General features: G+C 51.0%; 1 protein-coding gene across 2 annotated transcripts in view; it reads right to left on the bottom strand.

The window, feature by feature from the left end:
* Window positions 1-6,437: 6,437 nt before the first annotated feature.
* The window catches only part of MGAT5B (alpha-1,6-mannosylglycoprotein 6-beta-N-acetylglucosaminyltransferase B), a 69,806-nt gene continuing 48,882 nt past the window's right edge, over window positions 6,438-27,361 (bottom strand). Inside the window, exons 9-17 of one of the 2 annotated variants that reach the window (XM_069872294.1) lie at window positions 22,773-22,904; window positions 21,730-21,863; window positions 20,896-21,026; window positions 19,352-19,507; window positions 18,256-18,402; window positions 16,591-16,707; window positions 9,242-9,316; window positions 8,472-8,746; window positions 6,438-7,158 (exon numbers count right to left, since the gene is read on the bottom strand). In XM_069872294.1, coding sequence (XP_069728395.1) covers window positions 6,960-7,158; window positions 8,472-8,746; window positions 9,242-9,316; window positions 16,591-16,707; window positions 18,256-18,402; window positions 19,352-19,507; window positions 20,896-21,026; window positions 21,730-21,863; window positions 22,773-22,904 — 1,366 coding nt within the window. In that variant the 3' untranslated portion in view covers window positions 6,438-6,959. Of the gene's footprint in view, window positions 7,159-8,471; window positions 8,747-9,241; window positions 9,317-16,590; window positions 16,708-18,255; window positions 18,403-19,351; window positions 19,508-20,889; window positions 21,027-21,729; window positions 21,864-22,772; window positions 22,905-27,361 lie in introns of both variants that reach the window. The other variant, XM_069872292.1, reaches the window with a different exon arrangement.

Here is a 27,361-nt window from a genome sequence, read left to right as displayed (position 1 = left end):
TGCCAGACCCGGTGAGAGCAAAGGACGTGGGACGAAGCGCACGCAGGAGAAGGTGTAGGATTTGCAATGCAGTCTGAGTGCCCAGGTTCTGTGCAGCAGCCAGGGCAGCTGGAGATACCTTTCCCTGAGGAAGGCACTGTTGGAAGGACGTGGACTGGGATCTCCTTGGCTGCAACCGCTGCACAAGAAAGACAAGGACGTGTTCGAGTGGGTCCAGAGGAGGCCACAAAGACGATCCAAAGGCTGGAGCACCTCTGCTATGAGGAAAAGCTGAGAGAGTTGGGGTTGTTCAGCCTGGAGAAGAGAAGGCTGCAGGGAGACCTTAGAGCAGCTTCCAGTGCTGAAAGGGGGCTGATAAGAAAGGTGGGGACACGCACTTTAGCAGGGCTTGTTGCGATAGGACAAGGAGGAAAGGTTTTAAACTAAAAGAGGGGAGATTCTGGCTAGATATAAGGAAGAAATTTTTCACAATGAGGGAGGGGAGGCTCAGGGGTGGCTGCCCCATCCCTGAAGGTGTTTGAGGCCAAGTTGGATGGGGCTCTGAGCAACGTGATGGAGTTGAAGTTGTCTCTGCTCCTGCAGGGGGTGGGTTGAACTGGATGGGACCTTTCAAGATCCCTTCCAACCCAAACCATTCTGCGATTTTCCGATTCACATCTGCCCCCGCGCTCCCCTGAGGCGCCCGTACGGATCACGGCTCCGCTCCCAGCGCAGCGAGACAGCCAGCAGAGCTGCTGGCGCTTCTTATTATTTTTCTCAACGCTACCCTGAAAATTAATTAATTCAATTAATTGAATACATAAACAATCCTACATACTCGGTGGCGCTGAGCCAGCTGTGCAGCGCATCGAGCTGCAAGAACATCATCCGCTCCCAGGCTGACTTGCTAAGTAGGAGTGAGGAGTTGAGGTCTCAGTGACGTGAAATTGGAATAATTTGGGAGGGAACTGAGGCTGGTGAGCGAGGGGCTGCAATGCAATTCTCAGCAAACAGTCGCACGCATGCACCCCCCCTAAAACGGCTCCATTTCCATGCAGGTTACAAAGTCTTTCCTCGGTTCTTAGACAGGCTGTCAGATGCTTTGAATCCTGAGATGAAAGGAACTAAATTAGGGCGGATCGTTATTTCCTGTTTTCTGGTTTATATTTATAGAAAAGCTGATACGCCTGCTCTAAAACTAAAAGCAAATCTCTGTCTTGTTTCCAACTGGTCTTTACTGGGTTGAAGAGGTGGGAGCCGAGAGTTGGCGAGGGGAAGGGCTGCACATCCCACCAGCCCCTTTCCTCACAGCTTTCCAAAGCCAGCATCCAGGTGTTAGGAATGAATCATAGAATCATAGAATCACCAGGTTGGAAGAGACCTACTGGATCACCAAGTCCAACCATTCCTATCAATCACTAAACCATGTCCCTCAGCGCCTCATCCACCCGTCCCTTAAACACCTCCAGGGAAGGTGACTCAATCCCCTCCCTGGGCAGCCTCTGCCAGTGCCCAATGACCTTTCCCCTGAAAAATTTTTTTCCTAATGTTCAGCTTAAACCTCCCCTGGTGGAGCTTGAGGCCATTCCCTCTCGTCCTGTCCCCTGTCACTTGGGAGAAGAGCCCAGCTCCCTCCTCTCCGCAACCTCCTTTCAGGTAGTTGTAGAGAGCAATGAGGTCTCCCCTCAGCCTCCTATTTTTGTGCCTCCGAGGCCCTTTGCAGGCAGCAACACCTGCACCCAGAGTCCCCAGCTGGGGGTCCAGCCCCCCAGAGGCATCTAACCCTCTCAAAACACCCCCACGCCCCCTCCACCCTCCCAATATTTAATTTTCCTCCCTTTCCAGAAGACCTGGATGCTGAGGGCTGGATCCTGACTTGGCTCCAACGCTGCCTGAGCTGGGGGACGTCCTGCACCCCGCGGGCGCTGGTGGGAGAAGCTGCAGCCTCAGCATCCTGCTCAGCTTTGTGGATGGTTCACTGGTATTTCTCTGCCTGCCTGGGGAATAATATCGAATGGGTCCTCTCTCTCTCTCTCCTGAGAAAATATCGATCCAGAGTTTTAATGGCTTTCTGCTAACGAGCCGCAATGAGTGTCACTGCGCATCACTGCTGGAGGTGATAAGAAAGGGAACAGTCAGCCCCACAGCTTCGAAAGCAGCTTCACACACAAAAAGAAAGAAGGAAAAAAAAAAAGAAAAAGAAAGGGGGGGAAAAGCAAAGGATTTCACTGCTCTTTTCACTCAATAAGTCTGAGGACAGATTTTCAATTTGCTAACTTTCTTTATGGCTCTGGCTTTGCCAAAGGGAGCACGAAATGAGGGAAGGGGACAGGAGATTAAATGCAATAGTTTATTTTGGGAATAGGCTTTCTAAAGGGAGAAAAAAAAAAAGATCATAAAAAAGAAAGGAAAAAAGTGTGACACCAGGGAGACAGGACTCAATTAAAGCAAGACCTTGAAATACATGAGCCAGTAGTTCCCACCACGGGTCCATCAGACATCCCTGTCAGGCATCGTGCTTTGCTCACCGGAGGCTGCGTGGCAGCTAGATCCATCACCTGGGGAAATAACCACCGGTGCTTACATCTTCAGCAGCTCCTTGATCTAGCGATAAACCCGTTACGGGAAATAAATGAGTTTCTCTTGCCTGGACCGTCCCCATCGTGGATGCAATTTGCCATTTTACCTGCCTGCTGATAAGCAGGGGATGGGGAAGGAAAAGCCACTTAACGATTTCCTAATAAAGACCCCAGATAAGAGCAGAGCAGCCCTATTACCTCTCTCTGGCTGAGATTTACAGCTCAGATTGATGCTCTGGGAGCAAAGGCAGCTGAGATTCTGCAGGGGAAGATGCCAGGGAAGGGGATCCAGCTGGCAGCGGGATGCTGCAAGGGGACACAGAGGCAGGGACCACCCGCTCTCTCGCTAGACCCCCCCACTGCCCAGCTGCACTGACAAGGGGTTTGATGCCATCGACATTAAAAACAGGGGTGGGGGGAAACTCCAGAAAGTTCTTCCTAAGAAGAGTGAGGCTCAGAAACAAAACTTGCCCCCAGCTCCATTTCTAGGTATGGAAAATGGATTTCCAGAACAATATCCTTCTTTCGACACGCCTGTCCTGGTTTCACAGCTGTCAGAAAACAGGTTAGGGGAAAAAAAAAAAACTTCCAAGAGATTCTGCCTAGTGAGAAGCCACCAGAGATGCCATCAGGAGGTCTGTGTCCCCCAGAGACCTCGGGCACCCCTGGGCACATGTTCTGCTTGTCAAATGAAGTGTTCCATCCACCTGCAGTCAGAGGGATGACAGCTCCCCATTTGAGCTTTGTTTGATTTTATTCATAGTTTTGACACTGTTTTCCCCTCTCTCCCCATCCAAACTGGGAAGTTATTCTTGGTAATTAGCTGCGGTAATTAGAATCTCTTTCATATGGCAGTGCTTCAGCTTCCCTTTGAATCTCTTCCATGCTCCTACGTAATAAAATGTGAACTTAATGTTTGTATCTTCCTTGCAGATGGAAATGTGTCCTGGCCAGGGAGACCAGGGCAAGCACTGGAGACCTGCTGGGAAAAAGGCTTGGGAATGCTCCAGTGATTGCTTGGGCACAGCCAGGGTCAGAAACAGGTAGAGAAAAAGCATTCCTAGGTAACAAAGTCCCTTCTCTTTTAAGCCAGCTCCATCAGGAGCTGCTGCCAGCCCAGCAGCTCTGTCCATTGCTTCCATTTCCATGTTGGGATGCCCAGAACCAGCAGTGCTGCCCAGTACACACCAAGCTGCACACAGCCCTGGCACACGCAGCCTGTACAATAAACAATTCAATGCCAACTCTGCACACAAAGAACCATAGCATCACCAGGTTGGGAAAGACCCACCGGATCATCAAGTCCAACCATTCCTATCAATCACTAAACCATGTCCCTCAGTGCCTCGTCCACCCATCCCTTAAACACCTCCAGGGAAGGGGACTCAACCCCCTCCCTGGGCAGCCTCTGCCAGTGCCCAATGACCCTTTCTGTGAAAAATTTTTTCCTAATGTCCAGCCTGAACCTCCCCTGGCAGAGCTTGAGGCCATTCCCTCTCGTCCTGTCCCCTGTCACTTGGGAGAAGAGCCCAGCTCCCTCCTCTCCACAACGTCCTTTCAGGGAGTTGGAGAGAGCAATGAGGTCTCCCCTCAGCCTCCTCTTCTCCAGGCTAAACACCCCCAGCTCTCTCAGCCGCTCCTCATAAGGCCTGTTCTCCAGCCCCCTCACCAGCTTCGTTGCTCTTCTCTGGACTCGCTCCAGAGCCTCAACATCCTTCTTGTGGTGAGGGGCCCAGAACTGAACACAGGATTCAAGGAGCAGTCTCACCAGTGCCATTAATACCCAGCATTGGCATTATCCAACCAGCCACAGGCATCTCCCTGTTCCCAGCAGTGGGGGCTCCATGCGGGATGAGGCAAGAGGAGATGCCTCCAGTATTCTGGGCTCAGTTACACCCAGCATCCGCGAGGGATGTGCAGTCACCAAAGGGCCAACAAGAGGGGCTTTTCCCCAGGCTGGATCCACTCTCCGAGCAACACCGAGGGCAGGACTCGGTGCCAGCTGATGAGGCAGAGACACAGCAGGCAAGACCAGAGCATTACTCAGCCCCATCACCCAAATTTACAGGCTGGCACAAGATCCGACAAGGTTTCAGACAGATCATTATTTCCCCTGACAGCAGCAAAGGGGAGCCAGCCGCCTTTTATTTCAGCTTGGAGAAAAATGCTCCTGCCAGGGGATAATTGGGAGAATGTGTGGCGGGAGGCAGGCGCTGGGCTGCCGAAAGGTGAAGGCTATTTCAAAAGCAGCTGAGCAGAACCAGCAGGGAAAGCTGCCTAGGGAGCTGATGTGCAACGAGTGCTGCCTCGAGAAGCATCCCAAGCCTCTTGGTCTTTAAAGCTCACTTAGATCCCCTATAAAATGAGGTTTTATTTGGTCCTTACAACCCTGGGAAGTGAATCACTCGTAGTTCATGCTTGCAAATCCCCCGTGCCTCTCCCATGCCCACCCCGAGCTCGCAGCAGCCGAGGCAGGTGGCATGGGAGCCTTTGCCAGGCAATGCTTTGAGAGCAAGATGAAAGGTGCCATAGAAAGGCACAAGGTGTTGCTATTCAGCTCTACAAAGAGAGGTTTACGCTGTTTATATTTATACACATGCTGCCTGCAAGACACAAAAATTACTTAATCAATCCTTCCCTTTGCCTGGCGTCGCAGGTGGGATGAAGGCTGCCTACACAATTGTGAGCTGAAGATGACAAATTGCTTCGGGATAACAGCAGCATCTCCAGCTCCCACCTGATCTGATGCAGGGCACAGGCAGCCTCCCCGTGGTGGGCTCATGTTCTTGGCCAAAGAGATGCTCAGAGGACACAAGATCTATGCAATGTCCCCCTTCCCAGGGCAGAGAGATAGTGAGGGGAGCTGGAGTTGGAGCTGGTGTCTGTCTGAAGCTGCTGCACAGCTGAAGAAACAGGATTTTCTCCCAAACCTGGCTGCAAGACATCACACACTGCGGGGAGGACAGGCTGGAGGTGCCAGGGCTGCATGACACAGCTCCACGGGGCAGCTGGATCACTGGGAAGACCTCATGCTCTCATCCTGCTACACCGCTGCTCTCTCCAACCACCAACTTCAATCTCGAACCATGGGGAGAGAAGCCTGCCAGGGCCTGGGACTTCACAGTGACATCTCCAGGACAGGCTGTCACCTCACAGTCTCCCTCACCAGCTCTTCTGTGCAGGGAAGGGCTAGGATGGAGCTTCCAGCCCATAATGTTCCAGTCATGTATTTTATTGGACACACGAACCTCACCATCGAACGCTTACAAGCAACAGGAGGGCTGAGCACCAACCTCACAGCCACACACTCAGAGCCTTCCTCCAATGAGCAACCCTACAAAAACAAACCCAGGTCACCTCCATCCCTCCTCCCAGCAAGGGGAGCCAGGAGGGGAGATACCAGCAGCAGTGAAAACTCCTCCAGAGTGAGATGAAGGGCATGAAGAAAAGTTAAAGCGAAGACCACACACAGAAGATGGTTGCTTGGAGCTCGCCTTTTCCCGTGGCTGCAACATCTGGCACACGGAGATGCTGCTTTTGCAGCTGCCGAGTTGCCCCCCCTGCCCTGCCCTCGGTCTGTGCCCGCTGGCAATTCCTTTTGGCTGCTGCCGCTCACTTGAATCCCAAACAGCCCCCATGCCCCCACTGCCTCCTGTGGTGCCTCGGTCCCTCCATACAGCTCCGTGCGCAGCCCAGAGGGGCAGAGAGCAGCTTTGGGCACCTCTGCCCTGCCAAAAGTGCTGCCCCAAGGACCAGCATCCTTCCTGGGAGCCACCCCCGGCTCCATCCTGCCTGCTAAGGTCGTCCTGGGGGGACAGTGGATACAGACCCTGTGTTGTATATCCAATGCATTCACTGTCCTTGGGGCTCCGTCCTCTCCCAGCTCTACAGCCCAGGAAGGTGCCAGCAGCCCCCCCCTGCACTCCCCAACACAGCTCTGCCCAATAACTCCCACATAAGGGCAAGGTGTTGATTCCCCTTTAATTTACCACTTGTCAGGGGGAGGGATAAAAAAAAAATAAATCAATAAATAAAACAACCTAGGATGCTTGAAGAGGATGAAAACCCTGAAATTGCAGTCTGCTGGTGGCTTGTCCCATTGCCAGAGGAGGGAAAGGGTGTCCCTGGCCCCCTTCTCCCCACTACCCTGTCCCAGCACCACCAGGTCCAGGTGGGTTTGGATGCAGTCGGACGACGCTCCTCGAGAAGAAAATGAAACCAAAGGTCAGGACATGGTCATTCACGGTTGACTGGCAGACGAAACAACCCCCAGAGTCTGGCATCGCCGGCTCACCCGCTGGCAGGGACCTGTCCCACCTCCCTCGGCTATTGCAGAAGCTTTGAGAAAAAGCCACTTGTCACACGTTGTGTGTCGCTAACATTGGGAGGGGACACACCAAGTCACAAGCAGTCCCTGCACAGAGCCACCTGTCCTTTGCGGTAGTCGCGGCAGGGGCAGAGGCGCCGGTACTTGGTGTTGTAGCCTGCACAGCTGAAGAGCAGCGGCTCCTTCTGGAGGTAGCACTCATGGACGTTCTCAGCCACCGCTGGATAAAGATGGTTCATCTCATATTCCGTGCTGTCACAGGTGATGCTGAGCCTGGGAACAAAGACAAAGGTGGGTTGGTTCAGGTGAAGAGGCTGCCAAGGGTTTTTAGCATTGTTCTGTCCTTCCTGGGGAGGTTCCTTCACTAAATGTCAGGCCAGATCATAAGCATTGTGTTTGGCACACCTTCGCTAGACATGATTGCTTATCATCAGCCCAACACACCACAGAATCATAGAATCACCAGGTTGGAAAAGACCCACCGGATCATCGAGTCCAACCATGCAGGAAGGTGTGACCCTTACAGTTCAACCCTGCAGCCCAGAGACCACCCCAGCCCTTGCATGGGCCATGTATGGTTCAGGAAATCATGTTAAAAAACCCACTCAAATATTTTATATCCCCCTGCTGACCAACAGGCCTGTAGGATACCCATAGTCTCCTCCCACAGCAGCTAATCTCGCATGGAGGGGTATATGAGTTCAACGGATGCTCACGTGTCCTCTGCTAGCAGGGATGAGCCACCAAAACCAGGGTGGGCATCAGCAAATCATAGAAGCATAGAATCATTAGGCTGGAAAAGACCTTAGAGATCATCAACTCCAACCGTACCTGTCTACTAAGTCATGTCCCCAAGTACCTTATTTACGTGCCTTTTAAATACCACCAGGGATGGTGACTCAACCACCCCCCTGGGCAGCCTGTTCCAGTAAATGCCCCATGGAGCAGCAGAAAAGCTTGGTGCCCATCCCAGCATCCCTCTCCTCCCACCTGTGCCCAGGTGTGCCTCGCCAGCATCACCCTCCCACCAGCCTCTCTCAGCCGAGTCCCTGAGCCAGCTCGTTTTAAGGTCTGGAGCGGAGAGAGTGAAATGTAAAGCCCCAGCTCTAATTTATCATATAAAAATGTCAGTGGGACTCACAGCGCCTGCCTGACCAGCATGACAGCAATGGTAATGCTCGCATTTTAATTGCCCACAGAGCAGCACGGAGCCCAGTGGCAGATTTATACTCTATTAAAACTTCACTGCTGTGTGCTCAAAATGCAGTTTTATAGAGAAAGATATAAAAATAAGAGAGGAAGGAAGAGAGCACGGGGGAGGTGGAGAGGAACAGAGAGGCGGAAACGTGCCTGGAAAGGCTATCGCTGCCTTTTGAAGCGTGAAGCTGGCCGAGGCTAACACGTGCAAGCCACGGGCTGCTTTGCAGGCAGCACCCTGCCTACATCGCCTGGGACATGAAGACACCTCAACAGGATTTCAGGAGAGAGGACACGAGGAAAATGGGTGCTGGAGACGGAGGGAGCAAAGGGAACGTCATCTGGCTGATGGCCCCGAACACCAACGCGCTGAGAAAGTCACAACTCACTGTAGGAACACCTCCTTCTTGTTGAGGAACTTGAAAAAGGTAGGCTCGCAGACCAGCCCGTGCTGTCGGCACGTCTCAGTGCAAGCGTGTCGGGTATCCGACACCCACACCTGCAGTGAGTCCACTGGGGGCCAGGCCTGGGGGTCCCGGCTGGCGCTGGGGGACCACACTAGGTGAGTGGCATTGGGCGACAGGGCCAGCGGGCTTGGAAGGCTTTGCATAGCAGGACTCTTAGCCTTGGGAGGCAGAGGAGGAGACGATGTGGTGCAGAAATCCTAGTGGAAGAGAAGATAATGAGTTAGCGCTCAGAAGGACAGGGGAAGATGTTGGGGATGGGGAAGAGAGGCTGCTGGTGGGACAGGAGGACTGTTTGGTGGCTGAGTTTGCTCCTCAAATTGAGGTCACCTGCACACACCCCTGCTTTTCTCCCAGTGCTGCCTTATTCTCTGCAGCAGAAAGGCCTTAACCCTGCTCCAGCTCCCCCAGCCGACCCCACTAACCCCCCAGGATCATTGGTTCATGACAAACCTCCCCCAGCTCCTGGTGGTTTCTGCAACTGAACCACTGGCTGCACAGGGCTGGGACTCAGGGTCTGTTGCTGGGAAGCTGCATTGGCTCAGCAGTTGCTGTCCCAGAGGAATGCGAACGGACGCATGGGAGAATAGGGTTGGTCCTCCAGGTAGAAGAGGAAAGCTCAGCCAGGAGAATAGGGGTGTTCTCCCAGGGAGGACAGGAATGGTTCCCCAAGGAGGACAGGAATGGTCCCCAACCTGGTGCTGAATGTAGGCGTGGATACGCTCCAGCATCCCCTCGCAGGTGTACTCATAAGGCAGGTAAGGGTCCACCTGGGAAGAGGGAAGAGCAGAGCAGAAGCAGCAAGTGGGGACAGCCTTGCCCTCCCCTGGGCCCAGTGGACAGCAGCATCCCAGGCAATGGCTCTCCCGGCACACTGAAACCCACAGCTCGGGTCTGTCCACCAAAGCAAGCAACATTGAAAACTAGCACTGAAAACACTTCACAAGCTATAACGGGCTACAGAAAGCGGGTGAAGGATTAATTTGGGTCCCACCCACGTATCGGTGAAAACGAAGTAATGCTGTTCCATTTTAGTCTCGCTTTTCTTCATTTTTGGAAAGTTATAAAATAATATCAGTTTTCATGCAATAGGTCACTTCCAACTAAGGTATGAACTGTTTAAGCCCAAGACACACTACAGCTGCAGGCGAGGAGGAGGAGTAATTTTAAAATACAGGGAAGGAATTAGGACTGGTAAAGACGCCAGGCTGATCCAGAAGCAAGAGCATCCCAGTGGAGTCCTGGGTTTGGTCTAGCATCCTCTGTTCCTCTGCTTGGCTCTGCCTTTTCAGAGAGGAAGAGCATGGTCTGGGCTTCGCTGCCCTGGCACCACAATCCACCAAACCAGCCAGGGAAAAGCCCAAGGTTGGGATCAGCTTGGTGCCCGGTGTGGATGGCTGTGATGGGGTGGAAACCAGTGTCTCTCCCAGCCTCTGAGGGTCGGTGCTCCCTCCCCACTGCTGCCGGCACGGCTGCGATGGGCAGGAAGGCAGCAGCACACCAGGATGGGTGAGCGTTGATGCCTACCTTGATGCCGGCGCTGCCACTGCACTGCCACACTGATATCTGCTATTTATAGAGAGCCAGCAGAGCTTAAACCACGGGTGTATTTTTAGCACGGGTTACAAAATGTTGCCAGTCTTTGGAAGACTTTTGCCTGTGCTCACTTCCTAACTTCGCATCTCCTTGTCCCAGGAGCCACCTTTGGGTCCTGACATGGGAAACCCCCCTCCTCTACGCCACAGCACAGCAGCATCCTCCAATCGAGCACATCCCTGGCTTGGCACAGGGTCCAGGGCAAGCAGGGAGAATCCCTTGGGAATAAATTATTTTTAAAGGACCTTTTTGCCCTGGGAAAAGATATTTCCACACTCTCTTATTTTTCCAGAGAGGTGTTACATGAGCTGCAGGATGCTGGTGCTCGGAAGAGGCTCGTCCTGGGATCCCCCTTGCCCCACGCATCTTTGAAAAGCTTCATGCAAAAGAAGGATTATAAGCAAAAACATCCCAAAGATAATTCATCTGCAAAATACTGGTTCTTCTATTTTCTGAGCTCTGCACCTCCAAAATCGCTCTCTCCCTTTGAAGTACCTGTCAAACCCAAGCTCAAAGGCTCAGTCTGCCGAGAAGATCCCTCTAAGCATCTCCCTGCCATAAATATCCCACCTGAGATCTCAGCAGGGCTGGAAATCACAGCTGCTCTGTCTAATTACAGATGTGCACACTAATCAGGGCTGACACCATGACAGGACTGATCCTGCCTCTGAATTGCTGATGGGCACTCAGTTAACCAGGCAGAGTCCTCCACAAAGCAAAACCGCCCATCTCAGTCACACAAAGCTCGCGGCAGGCTGGGTGCTGGATGCTGCCTGGTACCCACTTGAGGCAGAAAACCCACCCCTCAACTCAGCACCACCAGCATTCAGTCTCATTTTACCACTGCTTTCACGTCCACAATGCTGGGGAGCTTTTCCCAGGACCCCATTGCACCAGGCACAGTGCAAATGTAATTCTGTAAACCAATCTTTTTCTCCCAAAACACCACTGTGGTACCAGCTAGGATGCAGCACATCCTCAGCAAGGTGGAGGTGAAAACTCCCTGCATCCTGGAGGAGATGCTCTGGGTGCAATCCCACCTGCCCACGGCTCCCGGGTCCCCTGGTGGGTCTAAGGGCATCAGGAGGCTGAGGCCAGAGTCTGCTGCAGCCCCTGCTCCTTCAGCCCCACTCCTCTTCGCTGTCCTGGGGGCTCCCTGAAAGGTTCTCATTCCCCCGCTCCCCCTCTCCTGGTCTCATTAGGATTCGGCTCACGTGGCCCAGACTGATAGAAAATGACAATTTCAGGAGGATAATTGTTTAATTAAAATCTGACAGGCTTAGCCTCCTCTTGACAACCACATCGTTAGTGCCGCTCCCTGCACTAGAAGCCCAGGCTCTTCCCAGAGAGCTGGGAGGGAAGACGAGGGGGGTTCCAAGGTGGGGATCACCGCATCCTGCTGCCCAGCAGAGACGTGCATGGGATCATAGAACTGTCTGGTTGAAAAAGACCTTTGAGATCATTGAGTCCAACCGTACCTGTCCACTACTAAACTATATCTCTGAGCACCACGTCTACAGATCTTTTAAATCCTTCCAGGGATGGCGACTCAACCACTTCCCTGGGCAGCCTCTGCCAGTGCCCAAGAACCCCTTCCATGAAGAATTTTTTTCTAGTATCTAATCTGAACCTGCCCTGGTGCAACTTGAGGCCATTTCCTCCCATCCTATCCCTCCTTCTTTGGGAAAAGAGACCCAAAACCACCTCACTACAACCTCCTTTCTGGGAGCTGCAGAGGTCTTTCCTCAGCCTCCTCTTCTCCAGGCTAAACAGCCCCAGGTCCCTCATCCACTCCCATAACCCCTGGGCTCCAGCCCCTTCCCAGCTCCACTGCTCTTCTCTGGATGTTCTCCAGTGCCACAGGAGGGAACGGGGATGCTGGTGAAGATGGATTTTGCCATCCTGCGCATTGGTGGGGAGCACAGGGCCAGCGCTCCCCAGCTCCAATGCTCTCCCAACAGCCAAACAGGGATTTACTGGTGCCCCACAGGGAAACCACTGCAAGAGCCCTGGTTTTACAATCTTCAGCAGGAATCTCAGAGCTGAGGAGAGCAATAAGTCTCCCTTGCCCAAAAGGAAAAGGAAGAAGAAAACGTTGCCAGACAAATAAGTAGGAAAATAATACAACTCTCCGCTGGCACGTAAGAGCAGGCTGGGAACACTTTAACCAGCTATTTTTGCTGTGATGTTTAATACACCACTCTTTCAAGCATAGTCTGAAATGTATAATTTTCCATTATATTCCTGTATGTTTGACTTTAATATAATGAAGCCTTCTCCCTTCACTACACCAGAATATTGGGTCTGTAAAATTGCTTGTGCAAGGGCTATTTTTGACAATGGAAAAAGCTGAAGGCCAAGAAAATGATGTTGTCTGTGAACATCTCTCCTTCTCCAGCCTGTAACCTCTGGCTAACGGCCACAATCCATCACTGGGAAGCCTCCCCGCATCGCCTCTCCCAGAGGGATGCAATTTGTCTCTTGACCCCTGCGACTGAGCTGGGATTTGATCTCTGGGGCATCGGGGTCTGGCAATTCCACGATTTCAATTTTCCTTATAAATAGGTTGGGGATGCAAGCCATCATGAAAATCCAAAACTGCTCCAAGGAAGGATGAATGGCAGAGGCACGGCTTGCCAAAACCCTTCCTCAGCAGTTACAGGGTGACATGGAGTGGATGCCACCTCCAAAAGGATGAGGGAAAGGAGAACAAGGGTTTTTCTTGAGAAAAAAAACAACTATACTGCAAGCCCAAGTCACAATTCAGATTCCTCTCCAGAATGAAAAAGTTTCTTTGAGGCAAATCTAGGTTGGGAACGTACGCTGGCTGCATCTCAACTCCTTTATTTGCACAAATACAGCAGCCAGTCCTGCCAGCAGACCCGGACGGCTCCAAACACACCAAAAGGCAGCTCTGCCAGCCCAGCTGGAGCTGGGGCAGGGCTCTATCCCACCCGGAGCTGCAGCTCTGTGACTCTGCGATATAAATCAGGATAGTTGTACAGCCACACTGACAGCAACCTGCCCCGAGAGCCACGGGCAGGCTGGGACAGCTGCAAAGTAACACTGAAATATTGCTAAAGCATCATCAAATCCTCCCCAGCCACAATGCTCTAAAGCAGGGCAAGCCCTTTGTCAGTCTGACCGTATCAGAATTACTACTAAGTTCACAAAACCAACTCCCAAGGTCCTTGGGGGGCTCCTGGTACCCAGGCACCCACTGGTTCCCAGTCCCTGGCACCCGGGTTCCCAGCAGCTGGCACCACACGGCTGCTGCGGGGAAAGGCAGAGCAGAGCAAAGGAGACATCTCGCAGCTTCCCACAACATTGTATGCACCCAAAAACATTTTACTCTGTTTTGCCTGGAAGATGCAAAACTAAAGCTGCGGGATAAGTGATTTTTCAGTCATACAAGACAAAAAAAAAAGAAAGAGAAAATCCATTTCAGGTCAGTTTCCAATTTCCAATGTTTCAAGAAGGAAAAAAATGGCATGTTTCAGGTTCAACAATCTGTTTGGGTTGGTGAAGCAAAGGGAAATGCATCACTTCAGATACAAGCTTTCCTTTCAATAAACTGGCAGGGTATTCTCAAACAAAGGCAGGCAGATGGGAGACAAAAACAGATTATTTCATTCTGCTGAGGTTGAAATGAAATGTTTTCACCAACAAAAACTAAATTGATGGTGGTTATTCTGAAGCACAGACAAATTTTTTTAGATATTCTCATAACAAAACACCCCATTTTGCCTTCAGGGTAAAAAAGAAGTCGGTAGAATAGTTTCTCCAAGCTCAAGTACCTGGCTGGGAATAGCAACACTAAACTGTCTGGCCACAGGCTCACTGCCGCTCCTCCTGCTAACACCCTTGTTTTCAGTCCCTGCTGTAACAAACAGTATTTTAAAGACAAGATACCAAGGGATTCCTGAAGCTAAAGCCCATAATAAGGCTTTTAAACCTGCAAGGTAGGTCAATTTTTAGGCTTAATTGCCTTGACAACATCTCTAATAAAGCAGACCTTTCTATTTAAAAGACCAAAAAGGGGGGGGGTTGGTGGAAAGAAGAAGTGCTCTAAGTTATTCACACTCACTCCCTGCTCTGCTTTGGGAGGATTTATACAATATCTTTTAAAAAACCCAGAGAGGAGAGTTGTGGGATTAACCCAGCACACTTCCTGATGGGAAGGAATAACTTCTCTCCAGAGTGACTGGAAGCAGGACGTCAGCAGTGGGTTTTATACATTTGAGGCAAATTTAGAACTTTGACCTCCCGGCAGCCAAGGGTAATTACAGCACTTGGGATGCTTCACAGGAAGGGACCTCGAGGTGGGGGTCCCTGGTCCCACAGAGACGGGTACAGCCAGACTCCTCCAAAATAAGGTGTTTGAGAGGTGGCTTCAGCTGCCCCATTGTCCCATAGGAGACAAGAGTTTATCTGACTGGGTCTAGGACAAGTCTCCACAGCCAGCTCTCTGCAGGACAACTCGACACGGCCAACTCACCACAGGAATACACTAACGAGGAGACCCAAACCCTAATCTTAACCTTAACCCTTGCCATGTAGAGTTATCCCCACGAAGAACTGTCCACCACAGCGAGCTGGTGGACAGAAGAATTGTCCCTTTCTGTATCCCACTACATGTGGTGTCACGCTGGGATGGAAAACAAAGCAGCCACCCCGTGATGCAGCTGCCAACACTGTCTGCATGCTGTGCCCATGTTAGACACCCTCATTCCAGCTCCTCTTCTCCTTTTCTCCATCAGTTTAGCAACTGAAGAAAAGTTAAGAGAGAGAGGCAAGACATGGGACTGCACTGAGCTGCGCTTACATGAAGAATGGAAATGGAGAGAAGAATGGAAACACAAGCTCATCTTTGGATAAAGAAGGATCACCAGGTGAGTGCCCTGTGCTAGAGTGAGCAGGTCCCCACACCAGCTCCTCCAGCCCGGTGCCCATCACGCCACCAAATACTTCCCTAAAATCCTTTTTCCTTCTTTTATTTTTAATCATAAGTTATCATTATGCATCTAAGCGACCTGGTGCACATCGAGTCAACACTGCAGCACAACATCACTGCCCAGGAGCCAGGAGAGCTCCTTCTCCCACCTTTAACTCTCCAATAACATTTAAATTATTTTAATATCATGGCAACACTAGGTTTCACTATTTTCTTTTTGAAAAAACAGCAAAATTCCTTCTCTCCTGAAGCAGAGGAGAGCAGCTCCCAGCTGCCTGCCCATGGCATTGCCTTCGCTTCGGGGCCATTTCTCCAGCCCAGATGGTGGAGGGTCAAGCACCGACAGCTGGCCCAGCAGCACAGCAGCAGGGATGTAATTATTTATCATTTAATTTTAATCAAGGCACCGGAATGAATGCGCAAAACAACAACTGTTTCTGTAAGTCAGGTTTGTTCTATCTTTGCAAACTCAGAGAAAACCAGCACGAGGTGAAGAGCTGCAGCAATCACCCACACTATGGTGTGAGACACGGGCAGATGGCACGGCCACATCAGCTGAACAAAGTCCCCATCCTGCCACACTCACTCACCTCTGCAGCCTCTGAGATGGGGAAAGGCAAGGATGACAGCTCTCCAGCCACTGTTATCCTTGTCCCTCCAAAAATCCCACCCAGACCTGTGAACCTCGCACTGCCCACAGCCTGGTGCAGCACCCTGCTTTCGCAGAGCATCGCTGTCCTCACAAGGGAATGGCTCATCCTGAGTGAAGTAAATTGCAAGCAAAACGGAGATCAGCACTTTTCTCCCCTCCAGGAAAATTGACTTTAATAATTTGGACAACCTGAAAAGCTCCTGCCACAGGGCAGGAGGTAAATATTCATGAGAGAGTGTTTCCAGGGCAGGCACAGCGAGTGCGCTCCTTTCCTGGGTGGGTATGGGGGCTGCATCCCTCCCTGTTTGCTCCTTACAGCCTTTCATCCTTCACAGAGGCAACTCCTGGGGCTATTCCCCACAATTTACTCAATCCAAATGGCGAGGATGAAGAGTGAAATGGGGGATGAAGAGTGAAATGGATGGTAGCTCTCAGGTTACTTGCAGGGAGATGCTCTCTGAGTTTATCTTTGTTTCATGCCAGGTCCCTGCGCCGCCACGCACCTCCAGCAACCTCAGCCTTCTGGTCCCAAACCTCATCTCCCTTATCTCAGCTTTCCTTGCTCCGGCTGTGCCTGGAGGATTCCCAGAAGATCCCTCAAGCACAGTGCTGCTGTGGGCAAACATCTCTGATGCTCAGCAAGGTGAAAGCATGGGTTCACCTGAAGCTGCAGGAGGGGAATATTTCTGCTCTGAACGTACAGATAATTGCCAAGGGGAAGCAAGGAAGGAAGAGTAATTAATGCCCAAAAGAGAGAGCCACGCTTCAGCAGTTGTTGCTGTTATCCATCCGTGCAAACCCAGCAGCAGGGACATCACCCCATCACCTCCTCTGAGCTGTACCTGGGTCCTCATGATGGTTTTGATAGCAGCTTCAAACTCCTCGGAGTTATTGTAGTCGACAGTCCACACATGCGGCTTCCCAATGAAGTCTTCGGCATATGGGTGTTGGGAGGCCACCTAAAATACAGCATCATGAGCTGTTTTTTGCAATCCCTTTCAGAACAGCTGCTGTCTACCGCTCACAGCCGCAACAGCAGAGAGGAGCAGCAGGCTCAGGCACAGACACATTGGGTGTTAAACCATTGCACATAGAGATGTGCTGGGAAAAGGTTTCCTCTGAATCCAGCTGCTCCCCAACATCACGCTGGTGGTCTAAAATTCCCATCAACACTGAAATTGCCTCCACAGCCCTGAATCTCTCTCCCTCTCTATAATACGGGTAAAATCTAACTTTGGCTTGAACCATTCAGGGCTCTGGAATGGCAAAAATAGACCAAACCAGTAAATCTCTGTGAAGGTACCGTGTCTCTTGGATTTGCCGATTTCATAAACAAGGCAAAGAGAAAATCCATCACCACTGAAGGCTGGGGATGTCCAGCACCAGGAGAAAGTGGTGCTGGAAGCTGCATCGCCCCAATTCCACAGGCAGCTCCGTGTGCCAATACCCCACAGCCACCCACCTCTCACTACGCAATTTTTCAGAATCTGCCTCTTTTGTTTCAGGTCCTGAGCTGCCTTTTCAGCCCCACCCTGCTGCAAGGCAGCCAGAGGCTAGATCTCCTCTTGGAAAGGCAAGACAGAGGATGCTGAGGAGAGAAGGTGTTTCAGGGGCACCACAAAACCTTGCAGAGGGGCCTGAAAACCTGCCAGCTGGATGAGGAGAGCAGCGCACATTCTGTATTTCATTCTCCAGCTTGCTGTCCTTTCCCATTTTTTGCCAACACATTGATCACCTCCTTCCTCTCCAGCACAAAAACACCCTGGGGCATTTCCCAGCTCTCTCACCAGCTGCTCCCCTGGCTCCAGGCTGAAGCACAACCACAGCACCCACCCGGGATGGGTGCTAATAACACCAGCAGCTAATTAGGGTGGTGCATGGGACAGACACGGGGGTGCAGGACAGCCCCATCCCTCAAACCCACAACACGTGCCGCTGAGCCGGGCTACAGCAGGGCTGAGCCAGCACAGCCCCCCAGCAAAGCCCTTCTCAGCGAGAGTGAGCATTGCACTGCATTATCCACTTTATTAATAATAAAAGAGGCAATTTTCTCAACCCTTTAACTTTTAAAGAGTTCCTGCTTCACTTAGATTGAATTCCCAGCGGCAGGCAGGCCTGGGAGGGATTTCATACCCCTGCGACACCGCAGAGATCCTGGCATCCCTCTGGGCGTACGAAAGGATGATCAGGGGAGCATCAGTTTGGGAGCAGCGTAGGGGCTGCGTGTGGATCTGTGTGATAGGGAAAGAGCTAGGCTCTGGTCTGCAGAAACCTCCTGCACCACCTTCTCCTTTGCAACTTCAAACCCCCAGCAGGGCCCCTTGCATCCAAGTGCTCGGGGTGGAGATGATGTGAGGATGGGACCCCATCTGCAGATCAACACTTTTGCATTCGCCACAAAAGACTAAAAACAAATCTCAGTTTAATAATTGCTCTTCCCCACGCTGGCCCAAACACCAGTGTAAAGGCTCCATCCAGCCCATCTGCTCGCCTCCGGCCAGACTCACCTCTCTAGACGTCGGCTTCCCGCGGAAGAACTCATGGTTGAGGGAGCTGTGGGGGGGGTTGAAACGCGCCTGCAGGAAAACACAGCCGTTGGCGATCGCCTCCAGTGGGGCAGGACCCTCGTAGGGGAACCCAAAGCCAATGAAGAGCTGCAAGGGAGAAACCCATGTGCTGGTGAGTGAACAGAACAAGCTCTACAGGAAAGTCTCCCAAATAAACTGCCAGCAACTCTCTCTCCTGCTCTGGTTCTGCACACCAAGCCTCTAAGGCAACTCCATATGGTTGAATACCTCATAGCTTAAATGTGTTAAAAAATTCCCCTGCTCCATGGCTCACCACCCACTTGGGCAAAGCAACAGGGTGTTCAGGAGCTGCAAGTTCCCTCATGGCAGTTACAACCATCATATTTGGCCCCTATGTAGAAATATCGGTTTCCCAAAGCCGTTCAGGATGGAAAACCAACAGAATCACAGAATGTCCTGAGTTGGAAGGGACCCACAAGGACCATCGAGTCCAGCTCCTGTCCCTGCATAGGACAACTCAAACATTCACACCATGTGTCTGAGGGCATTGGCTAATGCTTTTTGAATATTATCAGGCTGTGACTGCTTCCCTGGGGAGTGGTTCCAGTGATCCACAACCCTCAGGAGGAAGAACCTTTTTCTAATATCCAACCTAACCCTGCCCCAGCATCTTCCTGCCATTCAGCATTTCCCTCAGCCACCGGCTGGAGGTGACCAGGATATACCCCGTGCCCTACACATTTGCTCTGAGAATCCCACCTCTTTTTATCACAGCTGCAGGGAGAAAAAACACCCACCCCACTTAGTAATAAATGAATTAATCAGGAAAATTTGTGCTTTGTCCATGGACGGTCTGCAAGCAGAAACTCATCAGACACATCTTGTTTTGAAATTATGTGCTCTGTTTGGCTCCTGGCTAATTAGCCCTACTGCTAGCGCCTGCAAGGAGCGCAGATAACGGCCTTTCCTCCCCATCTCCTCCTTTAATTAGGTTTTATTTCTCAGGGCAACGGACTCCTCGCTGCTGGCTGGTTAACAGGGGACTGTAAGTGCGTTTCGGTTGGCTCTCGCCCACCTTCGCCTTCCTCAGCAGCTGCTGAAACTCATGCTGTGGCAGCAGCCCGTGGTTCTTCACGAACGCTGGGACCTCAGGTGGCCGCTGTGTCTCATAATAAACCGTGCCGTGGATCTCCATGTACTTGTTGAGGATGGCCAGGAACTTCTCCTTGCCCTAGAGAGGAAGGTAGAGGCCTGAAATTCAACAGAAGATGGGGCTGACCCTGAATTGTGGCTAAAAGGTGCAAGCGTTTGCAGCACTAAGAGTGGAGGGAAATGCCCATCCTGAGGTTCTAACTCTATTTAGTTCCCAAATTAACCTAATTGAGCTCAAATGAAACATCTGGACAAGAAAGGGTGAGGAAATGATAGAAAAAGAAGACAAAAATGTTACAGTTTCCCTAAGATGAGGTCTAGTGGGTGTCAGTGCGGTTTAGGAGGGCCACATGGTTGGATGGAGGGGAGTAGGGAGTGATGGAAAAGCTACAAACACCCAAGAACAGGAGGAGACGGTGTGGCACAGCAGGATTGTGGCCCATCGAGGGCATCACTGCAAGGACAGAATTGTTAAATCAGGAAAGATAGGGACAGGGAAGGGATAGAGCCTTTGGCTGCATCAACCCGCATCCATTCCGGTGGCTCAGGAGGACTGAGCCCATGATAAGGCAAAATCAACTCAGCAAAACTTTTTCTCTCACGAGAAGATGTGTGGAGGTAAAGCCCAGCAGCAGCTGGTGCGGTACAGTACCTGCAACTGGAACAGCCCCAGGCAGTGCACAGAAGGGAAAAAAAATAGAAATAAATCAAGACACAGTGATAATTAGTTCCCTTTTTTAAGCCCTGGAAGGAAAAGCAGCTGGGTAGGTCTGGATAAGACAAGGGAATACACACATGCTCTGGCTGCTATAGGAGATGCAGGCGGGATGTTATGGGAAGCTGGGGGTGGTGTTGGTCTTTTTGCTCACTGGCAGAGCAGCTTGGCAAAGAGAGCAAATGGTTGTACTCCACGTCTGTTGGCTCAGAGGTGGCCTCAGCACCAAACGTGGCTGAGTGTGGGGTCCCAGCAGGGACCAGCACTGGCCACCACCAAGGATGGCGCAAGAGCCCCTGCACCAGTGCCCACCCCCCACCTCTGGGCATTACAGGCACAGGAGGGGAGCAGGGCAGTACAGCCCCTTGCACAGGGTACATGAAAGCAGAGAGAAACCATTCCCATCATAGCACAGGAAATCACCCATCAGCAATCGTCGCACTTAATACATACAATCATTGATGTAAAATCCTCAGTCTAAGCAGCCTGTTGGGAAGAAGTGCTGCCTAGATCAAAGAGCAGGGGACAGTGTTGCTAGCCTCTGCATTGTTTGCTCGGAGGCACTGGCCACGTCACATCACCACAGCAGCCTCAGTGTCCCCTCTACAAACAGGACAAGGATGCTCCTCTACAAACACCCTGAGATCTGTGCTCAAAACCCCAGAGCCAGAGGCGGCTGCTGCTGCCCTGCAGCTCTGCCTACAACCACCCTCGCCCACTTGGCTGCTCCCCGCAGCGCCGAGGACACCCACCTTCCAGATGCTGGCCTCCTTCCCGTACACCACTGCCATGCTGCTCACTTTGTTGGACTTGATGAGTTGTCTCTCTGTCTTGTTGAGCTCCTCCGACACGAAGCCCATGAAGGAGTTGTCAGGGGTGTGAGCTGTGGACACCAAGGAGAGGAGATATGCGGCTGGACAGATGTTTTCTGGAACCTCATCAGGGTGGAGGACTCAACCCCACTGCAGCATGGGGGCTGAGATAAGTCTAGCTCTAGAGCCTTAGTGGAGCTTGGAGGAAAAATGGCATCAATCCCCATCCAAGCAGCTCATAAAATACAGGCTTTGGAACTCGCTCAAGCGACTCTCTATGAAGTAAGGCATTTTTAAGGCTGCCAGATGGGCTTTATCCAGCCAGGAATAAGCAACATTTGAGTCATGCGAATCATCCAATGCCCAGTGGGTCACTGGGCTCCTTTCAAACAAGGACGACTCCTTTCCACACCACAGGCAAGTCTGAACCACTGAGCTGCCTCTCACCTCTAAAACCCAAGCTGAAATAAAATCAGGCTTTGCGACCAAAACCACCTCACTTTTCGCCTCCCAGGAGCTGGAAGCTCCTGCCTGTGCCCTGTGTTTCACTCTGGCTCTGGCTATGCTGGAGTCACTGACCCATCACTGTGGAAGGAGCCAAATCTCTCTCTCCAGTGCATTTTTACAGCCCAAGAGATAGCCAAGAGATTCAGGAGCTGCTTGCAGGCAACGGGAAGCAGGAGGGGAGCCACGGAGGATGACAGTGCCCATGCATCATCTCCTAAAGGAGGTGAGCCCTGAAACTGCCCTGCCAAGCCCCTGTCCCCGGCTTACGGAACATAGTCATGAACTGGGTGGGCTGCAGGTTCCAGTAGCCCCAGTTGGTGCGGTAGCCGCGCAGCGTGGCGTACTCCTCATGGTTGTAAGCGGGCTCAGTCCCAAAGGTATCGATGACTCGGACACGGCACCTGGGGGAGGAAACAGGACCACGGTCACACCTCAAGGAGCTCGGCTCGAGCAAGTCCCACTGCCAGGGACATCTGGTGGCCCCAGGCAGCTCAACTCTTCTCTGCTCCCTGAGGAGAGGGTGTTGGAACATCCCAAGCAGCCCTTGCTAATCCAGTGCTCCCTCCTGTAATGAGCAATTTCCCTTTGCAGGGCTTTCATCTTCTTGACGTCTGAGACAGTGATGTATGTCCTGAAGACTTGTTAATGCTTTTCCCAATATCCCGGGAATGCTGAGGCAGGCATTACCAGCACAAGACCAAGGAGAGAAGGGGAGCATCAAGCAAGGGAAGATCAAAACAAGCTGACTGCGAGAGCAAATGCACTTATAATAAAAGCAATAACACCACTTGTCATTTTTCTCTCTAATAAAATTGTGTAGGATAGTGGAGGAGATGGGAGAAAACGTAATAAATAGCAGGACTATCAGCACTAAATTAAATCGCATATTTTCCTGGCTGGTGATGTACCAGGGGATGATGACATTTGTCTTGATGCCAAAGGAGCTGGGGACAGGGCTCTGCTACTTGCAAAGAGAAGGTCGCACTCCCCTCTGTGGTGTGGCTACCCCTCTCTGCAGGCACAGTGCTTGGAAGCACACACACCACACAGGCAAACAAAGGGCTGGTTTTTTTTTCCAATTTAGTCTCTTCTAATGAGGTTTTGACTTAAACACGTGAGGCTCTGAAGCGAGCAGCCTGCTTCATGCCACAGCAGTGGAGGACACAGCAAGGCACCAGCTGGCAAAGCCACACAAAATTCAGAGGGTCCAATTCCTTGTACGTGGTGGCTAGTCTTCATAGTCATCAGCATTGGTCTTTGCTTGCTGATTAATGAAATGGTGATTAAGAGAAGGGAATGGCTTTGCTTACCTGTATTTCTTAAAGGAGAGCCCCATGTGCTGCTTCATCTGTTGGAGTCCATGGTAGTCGGTGTAAATCAGGTCAAAAGGCAAAGGACTTGTCAAGGGGCAGTTTCCTCGTCCTGGAGGCACCCCTAAATGACTGGGGAGAAGCAGGAGGGACTGATCAGCCCCCCAGCACCATAAGAGCCCTGCAACACACTCATTTCTGTGGTAGGCGTTTAACAGGGGCCATCAACCAGCTCCCTCGTTGATGAAGGGGGAGGCAGATGGTTCTCCTCCTCCCAGCCTTTACTTCCGCAGCCAAACACCTGAGGTGTGGGGGGAGTCCGTCTCCAGCTGAGTTCCCATTCCTCACACATGAATGATGAGGGTTTTGCGCAGCATTCCAAGCCAGAGCTCACCAACATCTCATCTGACACACACACACACACTCCTCAATTCTTCTTGCCAGAGACACGAGATTTTGTTTGTTTTCACTGCAATTGCATCAGTGACAGACTTGCTGAGCCACCTCTCTCCCCTCCTGCCTTTCTGCAAAGCTTCCAGTTAAGCCTAAATCTCCCTGTTCCCAGCCCCACATCCTTCCCAGCGCAAACACCATGTGTGCTTGCTCTTACTCCAGCCCTTACGGCTACCGGCCACATCCCTGAGCACTCTTAGATTCTCCTCGATACTGGTGGCCCTGCCCGTCCTTGGGTGTTGTGCATAATTCATTCACGTTTCTGACTTTTTGTACCATTTATGAAACAGTGCAGTAAAGCTGGGGCAGCCAAACCCTGGGTCTCACTCAGTGGGTTTGGAGCCAGCTCCTTACAACAGCAACCCTCAGCCCTCCTCCAGTGGATAAAATGCATTATGAAAATCCAGATAAACAAGATCAACCGCAATCTCTTTATCAAGATCATCAGTTACCTCGCTGCCAAGGTGATGTGTGATTGATCTGGCATGATACAAGGCTGGTAAACCTGTGGCATGTCTCCTTCCTTTTTCAATTACCTTTGTGAACTGATGAAATCCCTCTCTCCAAAGCTGTTCCACTAAGCGTAGCACTGATGTCAGCCTGACAGCCCATCTGCTCGTCTGGACCATGTTTTCTCCTTCTCAGAAAAAAAATCTGTGACACCTTCCAGCCTCAGCAGGTTTCTCAAAAATCCTTGTTACATGTACTTGTGATTTCTGAGCACCAGTTTGCTCTGAAATACAAATGATCCACTCCTCGGGTTCCATGTTCTTCTATTTTTTTCCCTCCTAAAGACAGTACTTCCTCATGCTCACAACCCCACTCACACCCAAACAGCAACAGCAGCATCCCCATGGAAAAACAAGTCACTGAGCTCCTCTGGCCCTCCTGGGTTCTGCCTGCTCCCACCACACAGTCAACCCATTTCATTCTCCATCCTTGTAACAGGGCTGAGGAATTTATGTTTCATTTTTCAAGCCTGAGCTCAGACAGGGTGAAATCTCACCCTTAGCACCTGCCTGCCAGGACATCTGTGTTTTCTTCTGGGCTCTTCACTTTCTCCTAGCACCTATTTGGAGACAGGAATTTCTCCCAGCCATCCCTGTAAGCATTTTCCCTTTTCTTAGGAATAAAAAGTCCAACTAGGTTTTAAATTCCCAGGTTTCGAAGTCTTGACTCCGTGACTTTTCTTACTGGTTCTCCTAATGTCTCTGCTTTTCCCCTTCTGAGCCTGAGAATCTTCTTTCCAGCTCTACCTGGGTTTTCTCTTTCACTCAGCTGAAACTGGAATGGATCTGTAGCCCAGAGATCCATCCTTCAAGGAGCACTTCCATAAGGTCCTCATCCTTTCCCCAAACCTATGACTATGCACAGCATTTCATCTACCCATCCCATGGCTACCTGCAAAGGAAATCAATGGTTCTTCCCCCCAGGGAGCAGCGAAGCAATACAGTTACCATAAGCATTTGCTCTCCAATATCTCACAGATCTTCACCAACGTCATCAGAAAGGGACACGAGGCAAGTGAAACCTGTTGGCCATTACAGAGAAAATAAATGGTTCTTGGTCTGCTCCTGGTCGTATCTCCCTCTTCTTCTCATAAGGGCTTGCAAGCCATGAATGTTGGGCAGCAAGATCCTTCTTCCAGCCTCATCTCGACCTGAGACCAATGAAGGGTCGTCCCAGGTGCCTGACCATGACCGTGACTCCAGAGAGTGAGTAAACGTGGAACCACACCGTTTGCCAAAGCCAGGAAAAAACAGAGAATTTCAATTTAAGGCAAAGAGCTGCATTTGTAGCTGCTTCATTGCTCTTGTCACAAGGAATATAAGCATCAGCTCAGGGCAGCCCGGACCAGTCAGCCGCAGGGGAAACAGGCTCTGGTTTTATCACTTTTCTGCACAATTTTACACAATACTGTTGATTGGGAAGAGAGCAGGAACGGAAAGGCTCTCACCTCCAACAGGCACCTTGGTATGAGAAATAGGGCAACAAGGAGACCCACCCACTTCCAGGGAGGCTGAAGCAGAAGGGGAATTTTTAAACCAGCAAAATCCACCAGGATTTTACAGTGATGCTCACATACACACTGCTTTTTTCTCAGTCATCAGCCAAATGGCACTGCTGATTTACACAAACGTGGCACTGCAGCAGAGCAACTCAGCTCATCCATAAACCTTGTGTTTAAGTAAAACTCCCCAAACCGTAGCACTTCTCTTGCAGCATCCTCTAGCTGGTCCACATCACAAGCCGCTGCATTACAAAACCACTTGTAATTCTAAAAAGCCCTAACCAAGCTTAACAAGGGGCTGCAGGAGACAGCAATTAGCGTATCTCATACTGAAGCTTCCAAAAAACTTCCCACTGGTTCAGCAGAGCAGATCTGGCTTCCCCTGCTCCCATTCATCACCAAGATTTGCCACACGTCCCTTCTCCACGTGTTTGGGACTTGCCACGTCCATTTACTCCTATAATCCCAGTGCCAGTGCTGCAAGGCAGGAGTAGATCTAAAAGCAAGACCAGTGTCTTTGAAGTAGAGCATCTCTCTCCTTTACCCCCCTTATCCTTCCCAAACACTTTATAACCACTGATTTTAATATTCCAATCATGCAAATTCAGGCTGCACCTCTGAGGTTGGGGGTACTTTTTTTTCCATTCCTCCTTATTTAAACATTCTTTATTCAGGCTTTCATCATTTGCCAGTTAAGTCAACTAATTTTCTACTAAACCCAATTTCACTCATGGTTGGAGTGAAATTTCCCTGATTTTACCTCATGCCATGTACTATTAATGGCGCTTGAAATTACACAAATAAAATTGATGAGCGCAAACGCCTTCTTCTCGGCCAAGAGATTTGTTTTTGAAAACCACTTGATCCCAACTTCTGGAGAAACCTCCCCTCCCAGAGCAGCCAAGGATGGCCACTGGCTAGTGCCCAGGCTTAGCACCTCCGGAGCCCCAGGTAACAGAATTCCTTGTCCCATCCTGACACCAGGATTAGGGCATGAGCTCAGCCCTTTCTCCCCTTTGGGAAACAGCAGCCAAAGCACCTTCAATCCAAGCGGATGCAAGCGCTGAGCTCGCCTCTCCGCCAGCTGCCTCCACCAGCTGTGCCTACTCCAGAATAAATCTCCAACAGCTTCTTCTCCTCCTATTTTCCCCTTATAGAGACTTTAATCAACCAGGGGATGCATTCTGTTCTTGAGCACGGTGCAGGCTCTCTGAAATCAGATGACTGCGGTGTTATCTTTACATCCCGTTGACCTATTTTCAGATTAACCCAACGTTTCCTTCAATGTTATCACTCCCGAGGCTGAAACGTCCAGCACTACATGGATCTTGTGGGCATCTGCTAGCAGGCTGGACTAATATCCTATATTATATCTAACTGCATCTTCTCTGCTGGCATCTGCTGTCACCAGCAAGGCAGACTGCAGCAACGGAAATGGAGGAAAACTTCTACCCTTCCTGCTTTCTCAGCTTCTCCCTGTCTACAAGAGCCCAGCAAGCACAGGGATGTTATCTGGGAGATGAAAGGTGCCAGAGCTGAGGCCGAGAAGCTCCCCAGGGTCTGTAACAAGCCCGTTATGAGCAATTTAAAGTGCAAATCAGAGCCTGAGAGATGAACACCCCACTGCCTGGCCTCTGCTCCCAGTTCTTCCTCTTGCTAGAATGGACACAACATCCTTAAAAAAGCATGGGATTTAAGCAATTACAGTATGCTTTTTAAGCCACCTGCGATGTTTTTACTTTAGCAACACACTTCTAGACCATTTCTCTAGCCCATCATCAATCCTGTGTGACACAGCCCTATCCAGCCATTCATTTGTTTATTTCCAAGGTTCAACAAAACCCTGTTTTCCTGTTGGGGCAGGACAGAGCATTTGACGGAAACTTTTGCAGCATGTCCCGAAAAAGCTAATACCAAGTTTTTGCTGTTTAGCTGAGCACCAGCAGCTCCAGCAGGTCTGGGCAAGGGTAGCCAGAAGGTATTATTTTCTGGTCTGCAAAGATAAGCCACGAGGAGTGAAAACTGGTGGATGCTTCACATCTTATAAAGGGATTGAAAGCCTCCAGAAGTGAGGAGTCGACAGTTCTGACACTGAGTTTCATCCACAGGCTCCTGGTTGAACCCT

This window comes from Phaenicophaeus curvirostris, chromosome 19 (assembly GCF_032191515.1).
Source record: "Phaenicophaeus curvirostris isolate KB17595 chromosome 19, BPBGC_Pcur_1.0, whole genome shotgun sequence".
NCBI lineage: Eukaryota > Metazoa > Chordata > Aves > Cuculiformes > Cuculidae > Phaenicophaeus > Phaenicophaeus curvirostris.
Note: the sequence above shows the minus strand (reverse complement) of the source record. Positions and strands in the feature narration are given on the sequence as shown.